This window comes from Manis pentadactyla, chromosome 7, assembly GCF_030020395.1.
Source record: "Manis pentadactyla isolate mManPen7 chromosome 7, mManPen7.hap1, whole genome shotgun sequence".
Classification (NCBI taxonomy): Eukaryota; Metazoa; Chordata; class Mammalia; order Pholidota; family Manidae; genus Manis; species Manis pentadactyla.
In genome coordinates, this window is record NC_080025.1 from 93,204,356 (window position 1) to 93,225,854 (window position 21,499).

The 21,499-nt window shown below is 36.9% G+C and overlaps 1 protein-coding gene and 1 long non-coding RNA gene across 4 annotated transcripts in view; one reads left to right on the plus strand and one right to left on the minus strand.

Annotated features, from left to right (window-relative positions):
• Nucleotides 1-21,499, plus strand: part of HDAC9 (histone deacetylase 9) — a 930,736-nt gene that overhangs the window by 872,286 nt on the left and 36,951 nt on the right. Inside the window, exon 27 of the mRNA XM_057504568.1 lies at nucleotides 9,413-9,497. Within this exon, the coding sequence (XP_057360551.1) occupies nucleotides 9,413-9,497 (85 nt within the window). The remainder of the gene's footprint in view (nucleotides 1-9,412; nucleotides 9,498-21,499) is intronic.
• Nucleotides 1-21,499, minus strand: part of LOC130684290 (uncharacterized) — a 203,586-nt gene that overhangs the window by 53,861 nt on the left and 128,226 nt on the right. The gene's annotated exons all lie outside the window — the stretch shown is intronic.

The window sequence follows — 21,499 nt, forward strand, 5'->3', positions numbered from 1 at the left end:
ATTCCTTTCCCCAATGGTAGAACAAATTTACATTCCCATCAACAGTGTAGGAGGGTTCCCCTTTCTCCACATCCTCGCCAGCATTTGTTGTTCCTAGTCTTTTTGATGTTGGCCATGCTAACTGGTGTGAAGTGATATCTCATTGTGGTTTTAATTTGCATTTCCCTGATAATTAGCAATGTGGAGCATGTTTTCATGTGCCAATTTCTTCTTTAGGGAATTGTCTGTTCATATCCTCCACCCAGTTCTCAATTGGGTTACTTGCTTTTTGGGTGTTGAGGCATGTGAGTTCTTTATATGTTTTGGATGTTAACCCCTTGTCAGATATGTCATTTACAAATATATTCTCCCATACTGTAGGATGCCTTTGGTTCTATTGATGATGTTCTTTGCTATATAGAAGCTTTTTAGCTTGATGTAGTCCCATTTGTTCATTTTTGCTTTTGTTTCCCTTGCCTGAGGAGACGCGTTCAAGAAAAAGTTGCTCGTGTTTATATTCAAGAGAGTTTTGCCTATGTTTTCTTCTAGGAGTTTTATGGTTTCATGACTTACATTCAGCCTTTGATGCATTTCAAGTTTACTTTTGTGTATTGAGTTAGACAATAATCCAGTTTCTTTCTCTGACATGTAGCTGTCCAATTTTGCCAACGCCAGTTGTTGAAGTGGCTGTCATTTACCCTTTGTATATTCATGGCTCCTTAATCATATATTAATTGACCATATATGCTTGGGTATATATCTGGGCTCTCTAGCCTGTTCCATTGGTCTGTGGGTCTGTTCTTGTGCCAGTACCAAATTGTCTTGATTTCTGTGGCTTTGTAGTAGAGCTTAAGTCATGGAGCATAGTCCCCCCAGCTTTATTCTTCCTTCTCAGGATTGCTTTGGCTATTTGGGGTCATTTGTGGTTCCATATGAATTTTAGAACTATTTGCTCTAGTTCATTGAAAAATGCTGTGGTATTTTGATAGGGATTGCTTCAGGCAGGATTGCCATTTCAACAATATTAATTCTTCTGTCCATAAGCATGGGATGTATTTCCACTTATTGGTATCTTCTTTAATTTCTCTCATGAGTGTCTTGTAGTTTTCAGGGTATAGGTCTTTCACTTCCTCGGTTAGGTTTATTCCTAAGGATTTTATTCTTTTTGATGCAATTGTGAATGGAATTGTTTTCCTGATTTCTCTTTCTGCTAATTCATTGTTAGTGTATAGGAATGCAACAGATTTCTGTGTATTGATTTTGTATCCTACAACTTTGCTGAATTCAGTTATTAGCCCTAGTAGTTTTGGGGTGGATTCTTTAGGGTTTTTTTAATGTAAAATATCATGTCATCTGCAAACAGGGACAATTTAACTTCTTCCCTACCAATCTGGATGCCTTTTATTTCTTTTTTTGTCTGATTGCTGTGGATAGTACCTCCAGAACTATGTTGAATAAAAGTGGGGAGAGTAGGCATCCTTGTCTTGTTCCTGATCTTAGAGGAAAAACTTTCAGTTTATCACTGTTAAGTATTATGTTGGCTGTGGGTTTGTCATATATGGCCTTTATTATGTTGAGGTACTGCCCTCTATACTCATTTTGTTGAGTGTTTTTATCATGAATGGATGTTGAATTTTGTCAAATGTTTTTTTAGCATCTGTGGAGATGACCGTGTGATTTTATCCTTTTTGCTGATGGGGCAGTTGATGTCAATAGATTTTCAAATATTGTACCATCCTTGCATCTCTGGAATAAATCCCACTTGATCATGAAGGGTTATCTTTTTGATGTATTTTTTAATTGGATTTGCTAATATTTTGTTGAATATTTTTGCATCTATGTTCATCAGGGATATTGGTCTGTAATTTTCCTTTTTTTGTGGTGTCTTTGGTTTTGGTATTAGATTGATGCTGGCTTCATAGAATGAGTTTCAAAGTTTTCCCTCCTCTTCTACTTTTTGGAAAACTTTAAGGAAGATGGGTATTAGTTCTTCTCTAAATGTCTGATAAAATTCAGTGGTGAAGCCATCTGGTCCAGGGGTTTTGTTCTTGGAAAGTTTTTTGATTACCAATTCAATTTCATTGCTGGTAATTGGTCTGCTCAGATTTTTTGTTTCTTCCTGGGTCTGTCTTGGAAGGTTGTATTTTTCTAGGAAGTTGTCCATTCTTCTAGGTTATCCAGTTTGTTAGTATGTAATTTTTCATAGTATTCTCTAATTAATCTTGTATTTCTGTGGTGTCTGCAGTGATTTTTCCTTTGTCATTCCTGAATCTGTTTATGTGCATAGACTCTCTTTTTTTCTTGATAAGTCTGGCTAGGAGTTTATCTGTTTTGTTAATTTTCTTCAACAAACAGCTCCCGCTTTCATTGATTCTCTCCTTTGTTTTATTCTTCTCAATTTTATTTATTTCTGCTTTAATCTTTATTATTTCCCTCCTTCTACTGATTTTGGGCCTCAGTTGTTCTTCTTTTTCTAGTTTCATTAATTGAGTTTAGACTGTTCATATGGGATTGTTCTTCTATCTTTAGGTAAGCCTGTATTGCAATATACTTCTCTCTTAGCACGGCCTTTGCTGCATCCCACCGATTTTGCAGTGTTGAGTTATTGTTATCATTTGTCTCCATATATTGCTTGATTTCTGTTTTAATTTAGTCATTGATCCATTGACTAATAGGAGCATGCTGTAAAGCCTTCATGTGTTTGTGGACTTTTTTGTTTTCTTTGCATAATTTATAGCTTTGTGGCCTTCAAAGTAGGTTGGTACAATTTCAATCTTTTTAAATTTACTGAGGCTCTTTTTGTGTCCTACTATATGATCTACTCTTGAAAATGTTCCATGTGCACTTGAGAAAAATGTGTATACTGCTGCTTTTGGGTGCAGCATTCTATAGATGTCTGTTAGGTCCATCTTTTCTAATGTGTTGTTCAGTGCCTCTGTCTCCTTACTTATTTTCTGTCTGGTTGATCTGCCCTTTTGAGTGAGTGGTGTGTTGAAGTCTCCTAAAATGAATGCATTGCATTCTATTTACCCCTTTAATTCTATTAGTATTTGTTTCACATATGTAGGTGTTCCTATGTTGGGTGCATAGGTATTTATAATGGTTATATCCTCTTGTTGGACTGACCCCTTTATCATTAAGTAATGTCCTTCTTTTCTCTTGTGACTTTCTTTGTTTTGAAGTCTATTTTGTCTGATACAAGTACTATAATACTTGCTTTTTCCCCCTATTAGTTACACGAAATATCTTTTTCCATCCCTTCACTTTTAGTCTGTGTATGTCTTTGGGTTTGAGGTAAGTCTCTTGTAGGCAGCATATAGATGGGTCTTGTTTTTTTATCCATTCAGTGACTCTATGTCTTTTGATTGGTGCATTCAGACCATTTACATTTAGGGTGATTATAGATAGGTACGTACCTACTGCCATTGCAGGCTTTAGATTCGTGGTTACCAAAGGTTCAAGGGTAATTCTCTTACTATCTAACAGTCTAATTTAACTTACTTAGTATGATATTACAAACACAACCTAATGGTTCTTTTTTTTTCTTCCTTTTTCTTCCTTCTCCATTCTTTATATATTTGGTGTCATATTCTGTACTCTTTGTGTATCCCTTGACTGACTTTGAGTGTAGATTTGATTTTGCATCTCCTTAGTAATTGTTCTACTTTCTTTACTGTGGTTTAATTTTCCCTAATGACAGCTATTTAGCCTTAGGGACACTTCTGTCTGTAGCAGTCCCTCCAAAATACACTGTAGTGGTGGTTTGTGGGAGGTAAATTCTCTCAGCTTTTGCTTATATGGTAATTGTTTAGTCCCTCCTTCAAATTTAAATGATTATCTTGTCGGGTAGGGTATTTTGGTTGGAGGCCCTTCTGCTTCATTGCATTAAATACATCATGCCACTCCCTTCTGGCCTGGTTTCTGTTGAGAAATTTGATGATAGCCTGATGGGTTTTCCTTTGTATGTTATCTTTTCTCTCTCTCTGGATGCTTTTAATACTCTGTCTTTATCCTTGACCTTTGCCATTTTAATTATTATATGTTTTGGTGTTGTTTTCCTTGGGTTCCTTATGTTGGGAGATCTGTGCACCTCCATAGCCTGAGAGACTATTTCCTTCCCCAGATTGGGGAAGTTTTCATCAGTTGCCTCCTCAAAGACACTTTCTATCTCTTTTTCTATCTCTTATTATTCTTGTACCCCTATAATGTAAATATTGTTCCACTTGGATTGGTCACACAGTTCTCTCAATATTCTTTCATTCCTAGAGATCCTTTTTTCTCTCTGTTCCTCAGCTTCTTTGTATTCCACTTCTCTAATTTCTATTTCATTTATTGTCTCCTCTTCTTCATCTAATCTGCTTTTAAATCCCTCCATTGTATGTTTCATTTCAGATACTGTATTACTGAATGTTTGTATCTCATTCCTGAATTCCTCCCTGAGTTCTTGAATATTTTTCTGTAGCCCCATAAGGATGTTTATGATTTTTATTTTGAACTCTCTTTCAGGAAGATTGCTGAGTTCAGTTTCACTTGGCCCACTTTCTGGTGTGTGTGATTTTGGTTTGAAACAGGTTCCTTTGACATTACATATTTGTAGGTGGCACCCTCTAGTGCCGAGAAGCTCTACTCTCTGGAGCTCCTCAGCCCCTGGAGTGATTGCAGGGTTCACAGGCAAGTGGCTCTGGTGCCTGTTGGGAGGAAAGTGGTCTTTTCTGCTTCCCAGCTGCAGTGCCTTTCTTCACTGTCACGGCCAAGCACTCAGGGAGAAGCCTTTGCACTTGTAGCTGCCATAGGTGGGACCACCCTCTGGCTGGCCTGGTGCAATGGTGTGGGCAGCCAGTTTGTGAGCCAGTGACTGCTGGGAGGAAGGAGCAGCAGGCTGCATATTGTGGATGGGTGCCTTCGAGCTGCATAGCCAGCCAGAGGGATGGGGCACATGAAGCTCTTGATAGTTCCCAACCTGCTGTGCAGAGTGTGCCTGGAAAATTTTGTCCACCTGTCCTTTGTCCTGAGCAGCAAGCTCTGTGCAGTCTTTGCCCCTTTAGCAGTCTTTTCACTGTTAGGAAGTCTCTCAGACTACCTGCCTTTCTTTTGTCCCAAAGCGGCCGGATGTGGATACCTGAGATTCCACAAGCAACTGGAATCTCAATCTCTCCAAGTATTCCACCTGTTTTAGCTTTCCAACCTCACTAATCTTCAGAGCACCAATGTATGTAGGTTCATGTTCCCAGAGCAGATCTCCAGGGCTGGGTGTTCTGCAGTCCTAGGCCTCCACTCCCTCCCTGCTCCATTTCTCTTCCTCCCTCTGGTGAGCTAGAGTGGGAGATGGGCTTGGATCCATCAGGATCATGGCTTTGGTACTTTACACCTTTCCTTGAGGTCTGCTTGTTTCCCCAGGTGTAGACAGTCTGCTGTAGCCTTCTTTCCTGTTGTTCTTCCAGGATTTGACATATTTGTTATATTTTCACATTATATGTGGTTGTAGGAGGAGGTTTCTGTCTCACCTCTCATGCCACTCTCTTTAATCCTCTCCCAAGAAGAAATTTAAAAATTTAAGCATTAGTGAGGAATAAATGTCTCACTATCAACAGATGATATAACTGTATATATAGAAAGTCTTGATAAAATTATTCATATATACATTATTAGAAGTAATAAGTTTTCAGTAAATTGATGGTCAATTTAAAAATCAATTAAAAATTTTTAAAATGTTACTTAAAATTCAATTATATAGACCTGAAAATGAATTATCATTATTGTTCTTCCCAGTCTTTTGCCCTAAAATTATGCCCTGATTACAGGAACCAAGAGGAAGAACCTATTTTACTCAGGCCTGTTAGCTGTGGAGTACAGAATAAAGCCTACCTCTCCATGTTTTCTTCAATTAATCCTTCGTCCATTCATTCAACATTTTACTAATGTCTACTGTATACCAGACTGTGTTTTGCCTATAAGCTATTCAGAACAAAGTAGAGAATGCCAGACATGGCTGAGTACAAAATACACTATATAAAGTAAACAAGAGTATTTGTGTGGAAAGAAGACACAAAGGCAGAAGCAATTTGCTGTCTCAGAGAATTTTAGGAAAGATTTCACAGAGCAGGCAATATTTTTGTTGATCTCTAAATGATTTACTAAGGTTTCTCCCATTCAAAGGAACATGGAAAAAACAAGTCAGAGGGAACAAAATGAAAGTATAAAAGTGTAAAAATCCTTAACATATTTGGTAAACATAAAAGCTGAGAGTGGTTAGTAGATCTTTTGCTTGGTTGATATATACATTTACCCTCTTGTACCTGTTATATTTGCAAAGTCTCTGCTGTTTTTATGTTCTGTTCTAAATCATGAAAATAATAGGGTTGATTTTCATGCCTCATAAATACAGAATGAGTTTTCAAACTCTTATACAAGAGCTTCTCCAAGGATACCCTTGTCTATTTCCATAATTCAGCCTAGCCAACTAAAATGATTTTTACAATTTAAATGATCTAATTCTAAAAAATCTGAAAATTACTCACAACATGATAATGGCTACAATTTTGTATGTTTTAAAATAGCTGCAGTACTTAGAAATTTCATGGTTTGTGCAACTTAACAAATATCTGAATTGTCAATATGGTATTGCAACTTTCTATAAAAGATACAGAAAATAAATTTCTCTGTCATGGAGACTGAAAGTTTGTATAAAGAATTTCTGTACATAATGGTTGTAATTAAGCCTTTGATATAATATAGCTACATGAGAGCTTCATGAGTCAAGAGGTTATATTAAAATTATCTAGTATATCTTGTAACTCCATGATAATTATTATTACTTGACAGAATTACTCAGCAAAGATAGCATAATGGGTGTGAGATATTTCCTGCATCTGCATCTGCTTTATCTTACTGTAACTTTTGCATGTAAAGTTCTCTGGTTTGCATAAATCACTTCCTCATTTATCTTTAAATAATTCTTGCTAACATTGATTAGCCTCAAAAGCCAATGTTTTTGCTATATTTTATCAGCCAAACTAAATATATAATACATCTGTACTGCATATTCTTATTTTTTGTCCTAAATTTATAAAAAATGACTATTTATTATTTCATTAGTTAGTTATTAGATTAGTAATAATGACCAATACTCATATTTATAAAATAGTTGCTTCCATCACATTTTTAGTGCTTATAATTGTGAATGATTAAATCAACAAACTCTAGAAAAGATTACTCGATTCTGTGGTCCCTCTATACAAGGTTTTAATTTTAGGAAAACAGACTCTCAATGTTGCTTGCTTCCTTGCCAACTGAAAGCACTACCCATTGCCCTCTCTGCAGACCTACCTGAGGAAAAAATAAAGAACCTACATTGAGAACTTTCTGAATTCAGCCCTGTCTCTGTATATATCCTCAAAATGAAACAAATTGGGGCAATTTACTGAAGGTTAAATCCTCTAAATGACACTCACCTACAATACGCAGGGAAATGGGTTGGGAGGCTTAAATTATCAATGTAATTGCCTTAATTCTCTAGGTTGCTTTTATAAGTAGATACAACTTTATCATATCTAACTGACAATTCCAAATTGAAGGTTTAGGGTTGTTTGTATTTTTACTCCCAACACCCTGAATCATATTTAGTTTCTACATAGCTCAGGTCTTAAAAATAACCCACAGACCTCAATGTAAGAGAGTTCCAGGAGTGAGGTTTTTATATTAATGAGATGCCTGTAGCTTTCCAGTTGCCAGAATCTTTAAATTTGTCAGCATTTTTACCCTAACGGCACAGGAAAGCATTTTGAAGAACTAAATATACTGGAATCACCTTGTGCTTTTGTTCTTAAATATTTGAACATAGAGTGATATTTTAAAATATTTTATTAGTAAAATGTACCTGATCTCTATTAAAAGTTTTCTCTAAGCTCTGAGACAGAGGTGAAAGGAAAGATTATTTATGAGCAAGGTAGTTCAACCCTGTCTAATTCTTGAGTAAGAGTTTTCCAAGTAACCTTCCGTTTATGAGTCAGTAGCTCCTCTGATTTAAGAGGGTGTTACTAGGATAGCATATTCTTGAAGATAGTATCTGAAATACCAGTATTTAAAAAATGACTTTAACAAATTTTTAAGAGTTTAAGATTGCAGAACCTTTCCCTGATACTGTTTCTTTTTTTCTCTTACTAAACTGTATTGCAAATAAACCTTCTGATGCTTTAAAGGTTTTTCTTTGGCAGCTAAGAAAAACACTCTGAAAAGTTATATTTAGTGAATTTACCCATGTGTAAATATCCTTGAGCTAGTCTGTTATCCTATGGCATCTGGAAGAAAGGTGCTATTGTTTTAGAATCTGTGATTGAAGTATAGAATAATCAATTCAGAGATACCCTGGGGGGAAGATTCACTCACATATGTGGTGGAAACTTGGAATCCCTGGTTTTTTTTAGAATTTTTTCCTACAGATGAAGAGACAGAAAAGTTCATGCCTCAGTACAACTGCTAGTGACATCAGTTCCCATTCATGCCATCTAATAGTTCAACCATCAGTTTGTATCTGAGACTACTAACCATAAGTTTTCTAAGAAAACTGCTTTTTTTAAATCCCTCTGTTAATATTACTTTCCTTACTTCTGGGTCACAATAGCTGGACAGCTATTTCATTTGCAATTGCTCTGGCTATGTGATTCTGCTGCTATACACCAGGCTATCACCAAGATATTTCCAGGGACGCATCTTCAGATTTAATTCTGTCAAAACACTCTATTCAAAGCTCCTCTTCATTTCTTGCAAAGCAGTGTTTCCTGAGCTTCTCCATGAAGAATCTGTAATTCCTGGAGATCATGATATATTTGCAAGACCAAAATTTGTGTTGTGCATAGTCATGAATATAGTGGAAGGCCAGTGAAAATGTACAATTATTTTACCATTGGTTTTATTTAAACAACATTTTCTCTTCTACTTGTTCAGTAGCAATTAACTAAGAGCAGCTGTGTCTCATGGCTTTCCACTGAGTCTGAAACTGTAGGGTGGTGGTTACAGGTAAAAACACTGCAAAAGGGTGGATAATAGACGACTCACTTTCTGTCTGCTGCGACTCCCCTGAGATTTTGCTTGCAGGGCCCAGCTGCATATACAGACATGATGGAATTTGGTTTGTGAGGAACCCACAAAAATTACACAAATAACTCAGATTTTTAATGAATAATACACAGACATGCACCTGCTTCAGGAACTTCATAGATTAGTCTTGTAACCAATATAAAAGCCCTTTGGAATTCAATTACATGGCTGCAAAACAAAATAAGGCTGGCTACACTTTTAGAGCTGGTATCAGCAAAATGTTAAGTAGTTCATGGAGCAAGCTTTCTTTGTAGGTTGTTTCTGTTTGCTTTGCTTCTGTCACACTTACCATAAAGTCATAATATTCTGCTCATATTATTATCTACTATTCTTGCAGCTGGAGCCACTTGCAGAAGATATTCTCCACCAAACCCCGAATAAGAATGCTGTTATTTCTTTACAGAAGATCATTGAAATTCAAAGTATGTCTTCAAAGTTTTTTATCTTAACTTCTAATCAGGTACAAATAATTAAACTTATACTGTGAACTAGAGCACATGAAAAAACATATGTAAGTTTCTCAAATATGAGAAACATATTTAGAGTTATCATAATTTGCACATATTATGTATTCATACCTAAATGTGTTATGGTTTTGCTCTTAATGTGACAATCTTTCCTTACACTGCTAACATAATTCAGAGACTCTAGATTTAGATTCTGCATTTCTCATATTTTCCAAGTACTTGGATTTTTTCCCATTACTACCACTAAGCATCTATGCAAACAATTAAATTAATATAGAAATTGTGATTAAATTGTTCAGTCTTACCTACAGGTAAGTTATTTCCTAATGATGTTGGAATTCAACAATCATTTACTGGTTTTAAGTTTTTTGAGAGAGGAAAAAGTTAATGAGAAAGCCTCACTATTAGAAAATCCAACTAGAGAAAGGGAAAGTCAGAGACTTCTTTACTGTCTAAATCCCTTCACATTGTTGTTACTTTATAAAGAGCTATTCTTTTTAGATGATAACATGTACATACATATACACAAACACATTGAAATCAAGCATGAATGTTAGCACAAAGGGGAAAACCAAATTAAGTGTGGTGTGAAGGAGGGTCAGAAAAACACTCAGCATTGCTTCTGTCCTGTAGAAGCACTTTTTTAATTGGAAATAGTTGATACACAATTTTATACAATATTTCAGATGTATGACATAGTGACTCAGTAATCATATTCATTAGTAATGCTCACCATGCTAAGTGTAGTTAGCCTGTTACCATACCAAGGTATTACAACATTTTTGGTTATATTCTGTATGCTGCGCTTCCATTTGTGTGATTAATTTATTTTATAATTTGAAATTTGTACCTCTTTATGCCCTTCTATTAAGCCTGTCTCCCCACCCACCCCCTCCTCTATGGTAACTAACAGTCTGTTGTCAGTATTTATGGACCTGTTTCCTTTTTGTTTGTTTTGTTTTTTAGATCCCACATATTAAGTGAAATCATATGGTATTTGCATTTTTTTAAACACCACTGGAGCAGCCCCAGCTATCTCTCTGAGCCCTTGCCTTTGCTTGCTCAGTAGTAATTTGGAGATACCGATCTGGTTGAGGTTCTATACAATTCATTCATCTGATGCTGTGGTTCTTAAAATTTATTGTTCCTGTGTATGTTCTGATCATATCACTTTCAACAAGCATTCTTGAGTACTTAGTACATGTTAATACATGATAACTTGATCAGTTATCAAGGCACAGAGGTTACTGAAGAGGAATGAGGTAGAGTTTCCAGCATCAAGGAGTTTACAGTCCAGTGAAAGAGAGACAATAAAATAGAGCATTCCAATACAGGGTCATGGGCGCACTGAGATCACGGAGAAGGAGCAGTCGCTTTCTTAAGTCTCTTTCAGCAGGATGAGAGGTACTGGAAAGTAAGGAAGGTTCAAGGAAGGCTTCTTGGCAGTGATAGGACCTGAGCTTGTTCTTAAGGACCGAGCAGTATTTTGGCTAGATGAAGAAAGAGTGAGTATTTTGAAGGGGATAACACAAACAAAAAAGAGTCAGTGTTCACATACGTGTGAAAAGTCTTAGTTTGTGTATATCTTCAGAAACTGTACTATTGTCTTTTATGTTGGATTTAATTTCCTAGTAATAACTTTCTACTGCATGATTTTTTTTCCCCTTTCACTACTGACATTTTCAAGTGACTAATACAATCTGCTCTAGCCAGACAAACTTGTTTGACTCTTGAAAAGGATTCATTCTATTACCAAACTTATTTTGTGAGAATTTTGCCACTGTGGATTGTGAATATCTGTCTTCTGTGCCACAATGCTTTTCACACCAACCAATACCGACTACTTACCCCATTTAAAAATTCATTTCCTCCTACATTCCTATTGAGGATTCACCCAGTGCTTGTTAATCCAGTGCTTTCACACACCCTGAGCACTTGCATGTGGATTTTAATTAGTAGTGTGTTTATTTAAAACCTTTCTATTACTTGAGTTTTCTTTGTGTATTTTACAATCTGTTAGTCATGGTTCCTTAGTTAACTGATAATTATCAGGAGGACAGAAATCCCATCTTCTCACCTCCTGCAAGGAAGGGTTGGTAGCAGGGGAGATGTTTAATCTGCATGGGAAGCCTAGAAATTGAAATTAGGCAGATTTGAATAGGAAGGATTTGAATAACTCTTCAAGGCCCTAGAGAATAAAAGCTTGCATTAAAGGGTGCTTCTGGAGTGTTCCTCCTTCTGAGTCATGGATGTATGATGCAGTGTGCTGTTAGCTACTCAGCAACCATGCCTTTTCACTTCTGCTCAAAAGAAGCCTGATTTTACTCATTAATACTGGCTATCATATACCATGCAACTCAGGGGAAGATCGTCTTATGCCTAGTTCCAGGCAAGCTGTTCATAGTCTAAGGCTAAAGTAGTCAACCCACTTAACAGTGATTGGTTAAGGAATGTATACACGACCCAGTTCTCCCTTTCAGAATCAAGGCTGGCTTCTTGGACATTCAACCTGCCCAGTCACATAGGCCCCATACTTAGAAGGGCCCTATGCATGGCTTAATGCTCTTACTGGTGCTTCCTTGAAATTCTTACCGAAGTTTAAATAAGGGGCCCACATTTTCATTTTGTACTGGGCCCCACAAACTATATAGCTAGTCCTGATGAAAATCAAAATGCTGGTGATGTGAAATAATATTTACCAAGAAACACTGATGGTAGCATCACCAGAAGTTGAACTCAATTTGTGGCTGAGAAGGCACGGAATGGTGGGTTGAGGTTGTAAACGGAAAGACAAAATGAGAGTGATCTCTTGCTATTGGGTCATGGGAAAAAAATCAGTACTGGGAAAGTGGTTTGATACTATGACTGCCCACTGTGTGGTACATTTCCTATGTAGTTCTTTGAACCACGTACCTTTAGGGCTGGTCATTCAGACTAAAGAAACTGAAAGGAGCTGCATAAAGTCCATAAAACAATAAATTAAAGTGGGTATTTCAGAGTAACAAACATTATAATGGCTTGGGAAATTTAAATTACGGGCTCTGGGCTTAGCAAACAATGTTGTATTTCCTTATAAACTATAAAATTGTACTCTTACTTTTACTTTTCTCTGTTTTAGAACCCACTCTTCCATTTCAAGTGCTTTTATGGGAGTCCAGTCCCTTGATTGAGTTCCCCATTTTCCCGTTGGTGGGGAAGGTAATCGGGACTCACTACACAATTTTGCGGATTCCAGTGCAAAATAAAAGTGTGGGAATACTTCCTTATTAGGAAATTGTTTATAATTTCAAGCAGATGACAGCAGAGCATGAACCAAGCATGGGGGCCCTTCTGAATGTGGGGACCTTTGTGACTGCACAGGTTGCCTGTTTATGAAACCAGTCTTGAAATAGCCTTTGTTTTAACAAGAGTACCTCCTCTGCACATATGTTCTGAGCATCACACAAATGTCTTCTTTTAGCTTTAGAAGATGTTTGAATTTCAGCCCACTTCTTAGCCCAGGTTCTGAAGAATTCTTCTGTGCTACAGTACAGAAAACTATGGGACTACAGTATCAGAAAACTATGTAAATTTTGAGAAGCAGGCCTTGTAGCATGTGGGAAACATTCAGGCAGGTTCCTAGATAGCCTGGTCCCAAGGCAGACAGACAGCAAGGTGCTGACAGGCCCTCTGAATTTCTCTTGGAGAACCGAGCCCCCAGCTGAGGGTGTGCAGGCGCTGAGGCTGTGATTAGCATTGGCCCTTTGCCTGGCCATGTGTATGTGAGTTATTTGCAACAGGATCATCATTGTTGTCCTGTCCTTGTTTACATTACTCCTTTTGCTGAGAAGAAAAGCCTTACAAGGCAACAGCAGGGTAGCCATTTCTCCTGACAGGTTGTAAAGACCCCTCCTTGACAGGGCAGGGATTTCATCTCAAGATGGTGGACGTATAGCACAGTCAACCATTTTTCAGATGACCAAAGGGAAATAATGGCTAAGAAGCTTCACATTTGCCCATCCTGTTCACTCTGCTGACCAAGTCTTCTGCCTCAGCTCTATTAAGATTTTATAACCAGCTCAAATGTTATTTCTGTTGGGAAGCCATCTATGAGTCCCCCTTTATCCCTATTCTAGATTAGGCACATTTCCTGTGTGTTTTCATAGTATAGTTGTCTTTGTTAATGCTCCTTGTTTTTAATTGCTTTCTCCTTTGCACAGTGTCTGGCACATAGTAGATGCTCTGCAAATTTGTTGTATGAATAAGTAAGCCAATCCGTCAGTGTTTGCCACTTTTTTTTCTTAGCCCAGATTGATTTTTTTAACAACCTAAGGTAATTATACTCCTTGGCTCGCCCATGCAGAGTAAGAAATTAAGAAGAGCAGGCAAAATATTTGAGAGCTCATTTCTTCTCTTTTCACAACCCACAATGATTAATAATTACTAAGTTAGGAAGAACATGAATTACTTGTGAGCTATCATTTCCATCACTGAGCTTGGAGGGGGCAGTTCTCAGAGCCGAATCTAGTAGTTAGCTGCCCAGCTGTGATTACCAACAAGTGATGCCAGGAAAGAGTCAGCCCAGAGTAGGACAAAGGACCTTCATATATATGTTTCCTTTCCTGAAACCCATCCTAATGACTTACAGAGTCCTTTGACCTCTTCCCTTCTTTTCATAGCATGGTGAGAAGCAGGATTACCAAATGTGATTTTTCTTACCAGTCCTGGCCTATGATAACATTTTCACTGACTTTGAAGGGAAGAACTGTGAAGTGAGTTTTCCATAAAACTAAATTTATTTAGGTTGAAAGACTGTAATTTTAAGTTCTAAAAACATGTAGTGTATGATATTGATATTGATCTATGAAACCCCAAAATATGAAAACCATAAGTATAGAGCAATGGTTTCCTTTTATTTATTTAAAATTTTTAGTAAGAAAAGTACTCCTTTTAAGTGTTAACCAATTTTGTAGACTTCCTACATGATAATGGTGATAATCATAGATCTTTTGATTTGTGGATCGAGAAAACACATATGCTCAAGAATGTGAGGATCTTTTTAAAATTCTGCAACCCTCCAGGAGTTTTCAACTGAGAAGTTGAAAAACACTGGTGTAGAGGATTTTAAAGTGACATGAATTCCAGTATAATCCTCTCTTCCACTCGCCAGCCATGTGACAGTGAGCATGCCGCTTAACTTTCCTGAGGAATTTGAAGAGGAATGACATGGCATATCACCACACTGCTTTTCTAAGTTGGTGCCACTGTGGCAGCAAAATGGCATATAAGAAGCAGAATTATAAAAGAACAGTTGTAATTTTCCACCTCTACCCCTATTTTTCATCTTTTCCCACTGTAGATATTCTTTCCTTGTTTAGTGGATTGGGGTTTTAGAATTCCTTACTATGCCACTCACAACAAAATGGGGACATAGGCCAGGGTGAGGAAGGGACAGTATTTGTAATGTTACTGTATGTTCTTATCAAACTTGTTCTATACAAATTGATATAAAATTTGCATATGAGATTCATGTGGCTAAATCTCTCTTGATATGCACATGGTATTATTTAGGGCAATGAGAAATGAACTTATGGTCCTCTGAGTTCATCCAACTTTTGAGGCCAGTATGTAGAAAGGTATGATTTTCTCACTGCAGGGGACTGTACCATGTAGTGCGGAACTGACTGCAAGGTAGTCAGTTATCCACATGGTTCAGGTGCACACAATGTGCAGAGCCTAACCGAATTTCACCCATTCTAGAAAAATTTAAATGAAATCAAATTTTCTCTGGGAAATCTGAGGCAAGTATAGTTGACCCTACTCCTTATCTGAACTGGGCTTAATTTCTATTTTGTATATTTGTATATATGTCATTGACTGCATGACTTCTTCCTCTTCCTTCTTGTTAATTGTTATTCTTTCCTTATCCTTCTCTTTTTCCTCTTCTTCTTAAAATACCTTTACTACCAGCTGTTCTGGAGAGACCCTTAGGAGTAACAACTGATGTTGGAAATAACAAAGAAACACTGATTTTGTTGATTTCATTTCTATTCTAATTCCAATGGAAATAACTAGTTGGTAAAATAAAATACAAATACTGTTGATGTATTAGAGTGAATTATCAGAGTAGGTACCATTTAGTTCTCTTGGTGCTTAAGAATTCTGGATAGTAAATAATGAAAAAGCTATTAAAGTAAGTTAAGACTTGCTCCAAAGATGATAAACACTGTCTTCTTTTACATGAAATGTCACATCCTCTGCCGTCTTCTCCCATCACTATAATATCCTCTACCTGCCTGCTCCCAAAGAAGTGTTTATATCACACAATGCAGGAGAAAACCCAGATCATTTCCAAGCTGAAAGGAATTTGTCTATATCTTTTTTTGTGAGGAAATTGTCCAATATTTTGACATCATGGGGCTATGCACACAGATTAAATGGTTGTTTTTCCAGATTGCAACATGCATTGCATAAATCATCTCACAAACTTCACTGGCTTCTTGACTCCATACCCAAGGACTAAGTCCTACTCAGTTTTTCATCTCTCTTTTTGTCCCTTCCTACTTTGTGTTTTCTTTCTCTCTTTTCTTTTATCTCTCTCTTCCTCTCTCCTTCATCTTCTTCCTATTGAGATGCAGGGGACAAGAACAAGAGATACCCAGAGTGTTGGAAGGGACTTTTAACTCATCAGGATTTGAGGATTTATTTCAAGCAGAGAAGGAGCATGATAATACCCAAATTTCAAAAGATCATTATGCCAGCAATAAAGACAGGAGATTTTAGCAGGGCTTATGTCAGATGTGACAGTTTGATATAGAAGTAGCATTGGCTTGCTATGGTAATTAATTGGGATGGTGAGGATTAATGACTTCTAAGTTTCAGGCTTAGATAACTGAGTAGATGGTGGTATCACCCCCTATGATAGGAAAAAGGATAGGAAACCTTTTCAAAAGAAAAGGTTTGAAAGGGAAGATGAAGAATATTAGACTTAAGAAAAAGAAACTTTGCTAATTGAAAGGCCAAAATCTCAGGGGAAGATAGAATATCCTAAACATCAGTTTTTCACTATAGTAAAGTTATGGGAGGACATTGGATGAAATTATTTATACAATGCAAACCCTGTTAGCAATAATAAAACAATAATTATTTAATGCTTTCAGTGTACCCGGCACTAAGCCCTCTTATTAATATAAATAACTCATTTAATCTTCTTAACAATCCTATAAGGTAGGTATTGTTCTCATTTCCATTTTACCAGCCAAGTAAACTAAGGCATATTTCAATTAACTTCTCCAAGGTCACACAGTTAATAATTGGACAAAGGCAAGATCATAAATCAAGCAGTCTGGCTCCAGCATCTGTGGTCTTAGCCATTGTTATTCCATCTCACAAATAAATGAATTCTTTTTGCAATTTTTGTGTACACTTTATTCCCATTTCTTCCAAAAGTAACCTGTTTGGGGGCAGTGGAGAACATCGATTTAACTGAAGATTTGGAGTTTTGGAAGTTCTGGTTAATTGAGATTTAGCTGCAGTCTGTTCTAGAAGAGCAGTGCCAAATTACAAGGAGCCATGGAACTATGAATCCACTTTGGAGACCCTTGTAAACTTGCAAAATACATCTAATCACAAAAAAATGCAAGGATTGGCAGAATTTCAAATCCCTGCCCTGTTGAGTTTAAAACTCTGACTGTTGTCAGGTGTGAGCTGCTATTTGTCATAGATTTTTTGGCTTCAGACAGAGGCCTTGACGTTGCAGCCCTGGGCCAGGCGGACCTTCATTGAAAAAAAGCAGCACTAGACATTTTCCCACTATTAACCTCGCCAACCCTTGCTTGTATCAGAGCCAGGTCAAACTTGTACACATGGCTTTTGAAGGTTCATTTTGAACTTCTAATTAACCATTCTCTTGAAATGCTAAGGCTCTGATTATTGTTTGGTGGAGCACTAATACTAGAATGTACCTGAATAAAAGGAAAATCTGCCATCTGCTTAGAGACTTAACTTGTCTGGAGATTTTTTTTATTCCAACTGCATCTGTAATTATGAGTTTTCTTTCACTCATTTTTCTGCTGAGGCAAAACTAATCAAGCAAAGAATAAATTAAAACTATGCATATTTCTACAGCACAAAATTCTTTAAGAATAGGAATTATTTGTGATTATAGACTCAGTTTTTAGCACCCAGATGAGCTTCACACCCATATGGATACCATTGCCTGAGACAGGGTGTGCTAGAAGGTCAATTGTGGGGGAAGGTCATTTGTTACATATTTAGATATATTATCTCTAGTCCTCATATAACTCTGCAGTGCATAATTAGTGTCCTCATCTTGTTAATGAACAAATTGAGGTTTAATAAGTTTAGATTACTTGTTGAAGGTCTTTGAGCTAGTGAGCAGTAAAGCCAAGATTTGAACCCTGCTCTAGCTGTTAAAATCATTCTTTTTGTTAAAGCATATGACCTGCCTGTTCCTACCTCATTTCACAGATAAGAACAGAGTTCCAAAGACTTCCCAAATATTCCAGGATAGATACTAGAATAGACTTCTTCTAAAATGTAATCGATTCTGCATATATTATAACAGACTTTCTTGATACATCACTGGGCTTACTAGAATGTAAGGGAATAGAAGGAAAAAGGAAAACATAAGCTACAGTGTAGTAGGGAACAGTAAGCAGTAACACAAAAAGGGAGAGAATCCCTGGAGCAAATGATGATACCAGTGCTAGGACTGCACAAGAAAGCCTGAAGTCTGCATCACAGTTGAGGATATGAATTTGATGGGTACGAGGAAGTTGTACCCATCTTGTTGTATCCCTGGTTTCTGGAGAAACCAATGTAATTCTTTTCAAGAGTACAGTATCCCTAATTTAGACCCTCAGTATGCAGAGAGCAAGTTCAGCAAAACATGAGCTCACATAAAGAAATACGTGTTTATTTAAATAAATGAATAAAGTCAAATGCACAAGGACACAATCCATTAGGGTAAGTCAGCAGAAAAGAGAAACAAGAGATAAGCCTTATTTGCAGGGTTAAAATGGAGGAGAGGCATTATTTTCAAGTAATGATAATAAATGAAAAATACTCATTTACTTTCACTCCTCTGTGGAACTCCACGTGGGTTTGGTTTTGTTTTGTTTTTAAGATATTCACTCATAGAGAGAAAGAATGAGATTGGAAATAATAGGACCCTGGAGAGCAGATGACCATCTGTTCATTGTCTCAGCAGACCTGAAAATCCAAATCCTAAGCCAGTGCTGGCAAACATATCTCTGCCAGAACGGGATATATCAGACCCATATGCCATAGAAGTGTTGACTTACACACTCTTTATTTTATGTTAATTCATCATTTCTCCTAATTCACTATCCCTTTCCTTTCTTCATTTCTATGTCTAGCTTAAAAATAACACCTAAATTCAGTTGTTCTTCTACCTTTCAATCAGCCTTTAAAATATTGCCCTTCCACCTTACCAATCTAATAAAAATCTCAACCCTGGATATATTCCACAAGGAACTTTCTTCAACACTGGACCTAAATAAACAGGTCTGCTCAGGATTGTCATGAATCAGAGCAGTTTGGCCTCTTGTAATTCTGTGATCACCAAATTCAAGTGGGCACCTTATAATCCTACTATGTTTCTCAGGCCAACTTTCTCTGCTTCTCTCAGACTACTCTTTCAAACTTCACTCTCCTCACACCTCCATCCTTCTCACCTCCTTGATCTCATATTCAAACCTAACCCCAAGTGGATTGTAGCTACAAACTGCTCTCTTTGAACTGATCATTCCCATCAATGTTTAAACATCCTAAAATGCCTCTCAGCTTAAAAACACACTCCAGAAACCTTACTCCTTCTCTAGTTTATCATCCTGTTGCTCTGCAACCCTTCAGGAAAACCTTCTTAAAAAATATCTCTGGTCATCTCCACTCTCTCAGCTCCGAATCCCTGACAGAACCATTCTAGTCTGGTTGTAACTTACTGTGGTCACCAGTGGCATCTCTACTGCTAGATTTTAAAAATGATTTTTTATTTTGAAATAATTTTAGATTTAGAGAAAAATTATAGACATAATACAGAGTTCTCACATAACCTTCACCTGGCTTCCACTAATGTTGATAATGTTGACATCTTACATAACCATAGCATAATTATAGAAACTAAAAAAAATAGCAGTAATAAAATATGATTAACTACACTATAGACTTCCTTTGGATTTCACGACCTTTGTCACAAATCTCTCTATTCTGTTCCCGGATTCAATCTGTGATGGACACATTGCACTGAGTTGTTTCTCAGTCTTCTCCTGCCTGTGAAGTTCCTCAGTCTTTCTGTCTTTTACAGCCCTGATCCTTTTGAAGAAAGTTATTTTGAAGACTGTCTCTCAGCTTGGATTTTCCTGATGTTTCCTCATGGTTAGATTTAAGATGTGTGTTTTTGGCAGTGATGTAGTACCATGCTAAGTGCAGCCGATCCACAGTACATAATGTTAATATGTCATCTTAAAGGTGAAGTTGACCTTTATGACAGAATTAAAGAGTTCTGCAGTGTAATGTTACAGTGTTTCTCCTTAAAATTAGTAAATATGTTGGGAAGATACTTTAAGAGTATGTAAATATCCTGTTTCTCCTCAAAGATTTGCCCACTAATTTTAGCAGCCATTGGTGGATCTTGTCTGCAAAAATTATCTCTCTAGTGTTCAAATGCTGATTTTCAATTTTCCTTACTCATACATTACTTGGAAATGATCTGCAATAATTTGTTGTCCTTTCTCTTCCATTTATTAATTTATTCATTATGTATTTACATCCATATGGGCTCATGAATATTTATGAGTTAAAATCAAGTACTATCATTATTTATTTTGTTGCTCAAATTGTCACATATCTGACCATTCAGAACTCTTTCAGACTGGCTCCTTATCCTTTAGATATGACTCCATCTTTTTTGTGAGCACTTTGTTTCTAGCACAATATGTCCCAAGTTCACCTTGGTTTTTTCCCTATCTGTAATAGTGAGGATTCTTCAGAAAAGCAGAAAAAATATATACAGTAAATGTCATATATGTGTACTTATACATCTATATGTGCCATAAGGCACTTCATGCAGTTATAGAGGCAGAATTGCAAAATCTGCACTTGGCAAGCTGGAGACCCAGAAGAATGGATGGTACAGTTCCAGTCCAAGTCTGAAGACCTGAGAATTAGTAGTGTCAGTTCCAGTTTGAGACCAAGGTCAAGAGAAGATGAATGTTCCAGCTTGAGCACAGTCAGAGAGAGAGAGAGAGAGAATTCTCCCTTATTCAGCCTTTTAGTCTATGCAGCCTTCAACTGATTGGATGAGGCCCACTTACATTTGGAGGGCAATCTGCTTTACTCAGTCTACTGACTCAAGTGTAAATTTCATCCACAAACACTCTCACAGAAACACCAAGAATAATATTTAACCAAATACCTGGGCCAGGTCAAGTTGCCACGTAAAATTAACCATCATGAGTCTATCTCTTGTCAATGTGGCACCAAACATATCTTCTTAAATCATGCTTAATCTTCACTTAAATATGATAGTTGTAACAAGGTCATAGTTCTGCCTTACATAGTACAACTATCCTGAGTACAACCAAAAACACACTAAACCCTTCCCCACAAGAGAAGGAAAAGCTTTAAGTGATGTAGTTTACTCTTGTTCTCAGTATCTCGTAACTTAAATACTATTATATAAAATTAACAATACTTAACTGTATGATACAAAGGCAATGCATTTTATGTTAATGATAAGTAAGGGATGGAGGAAAATAAAGATATTTACATACATACAAATATTCATGACAAAATAAGGAGAAAATGCTCATGACAATTTCAGTCTTTATTACTGTAACTTGTTACTTATAACTACATTCTTCCATTACCCATTCTGTATTGCCTTTGCCTTCAGCTAGCGCCTCGGCTGGTCATGGTTCTTTACCTAGCAAAGT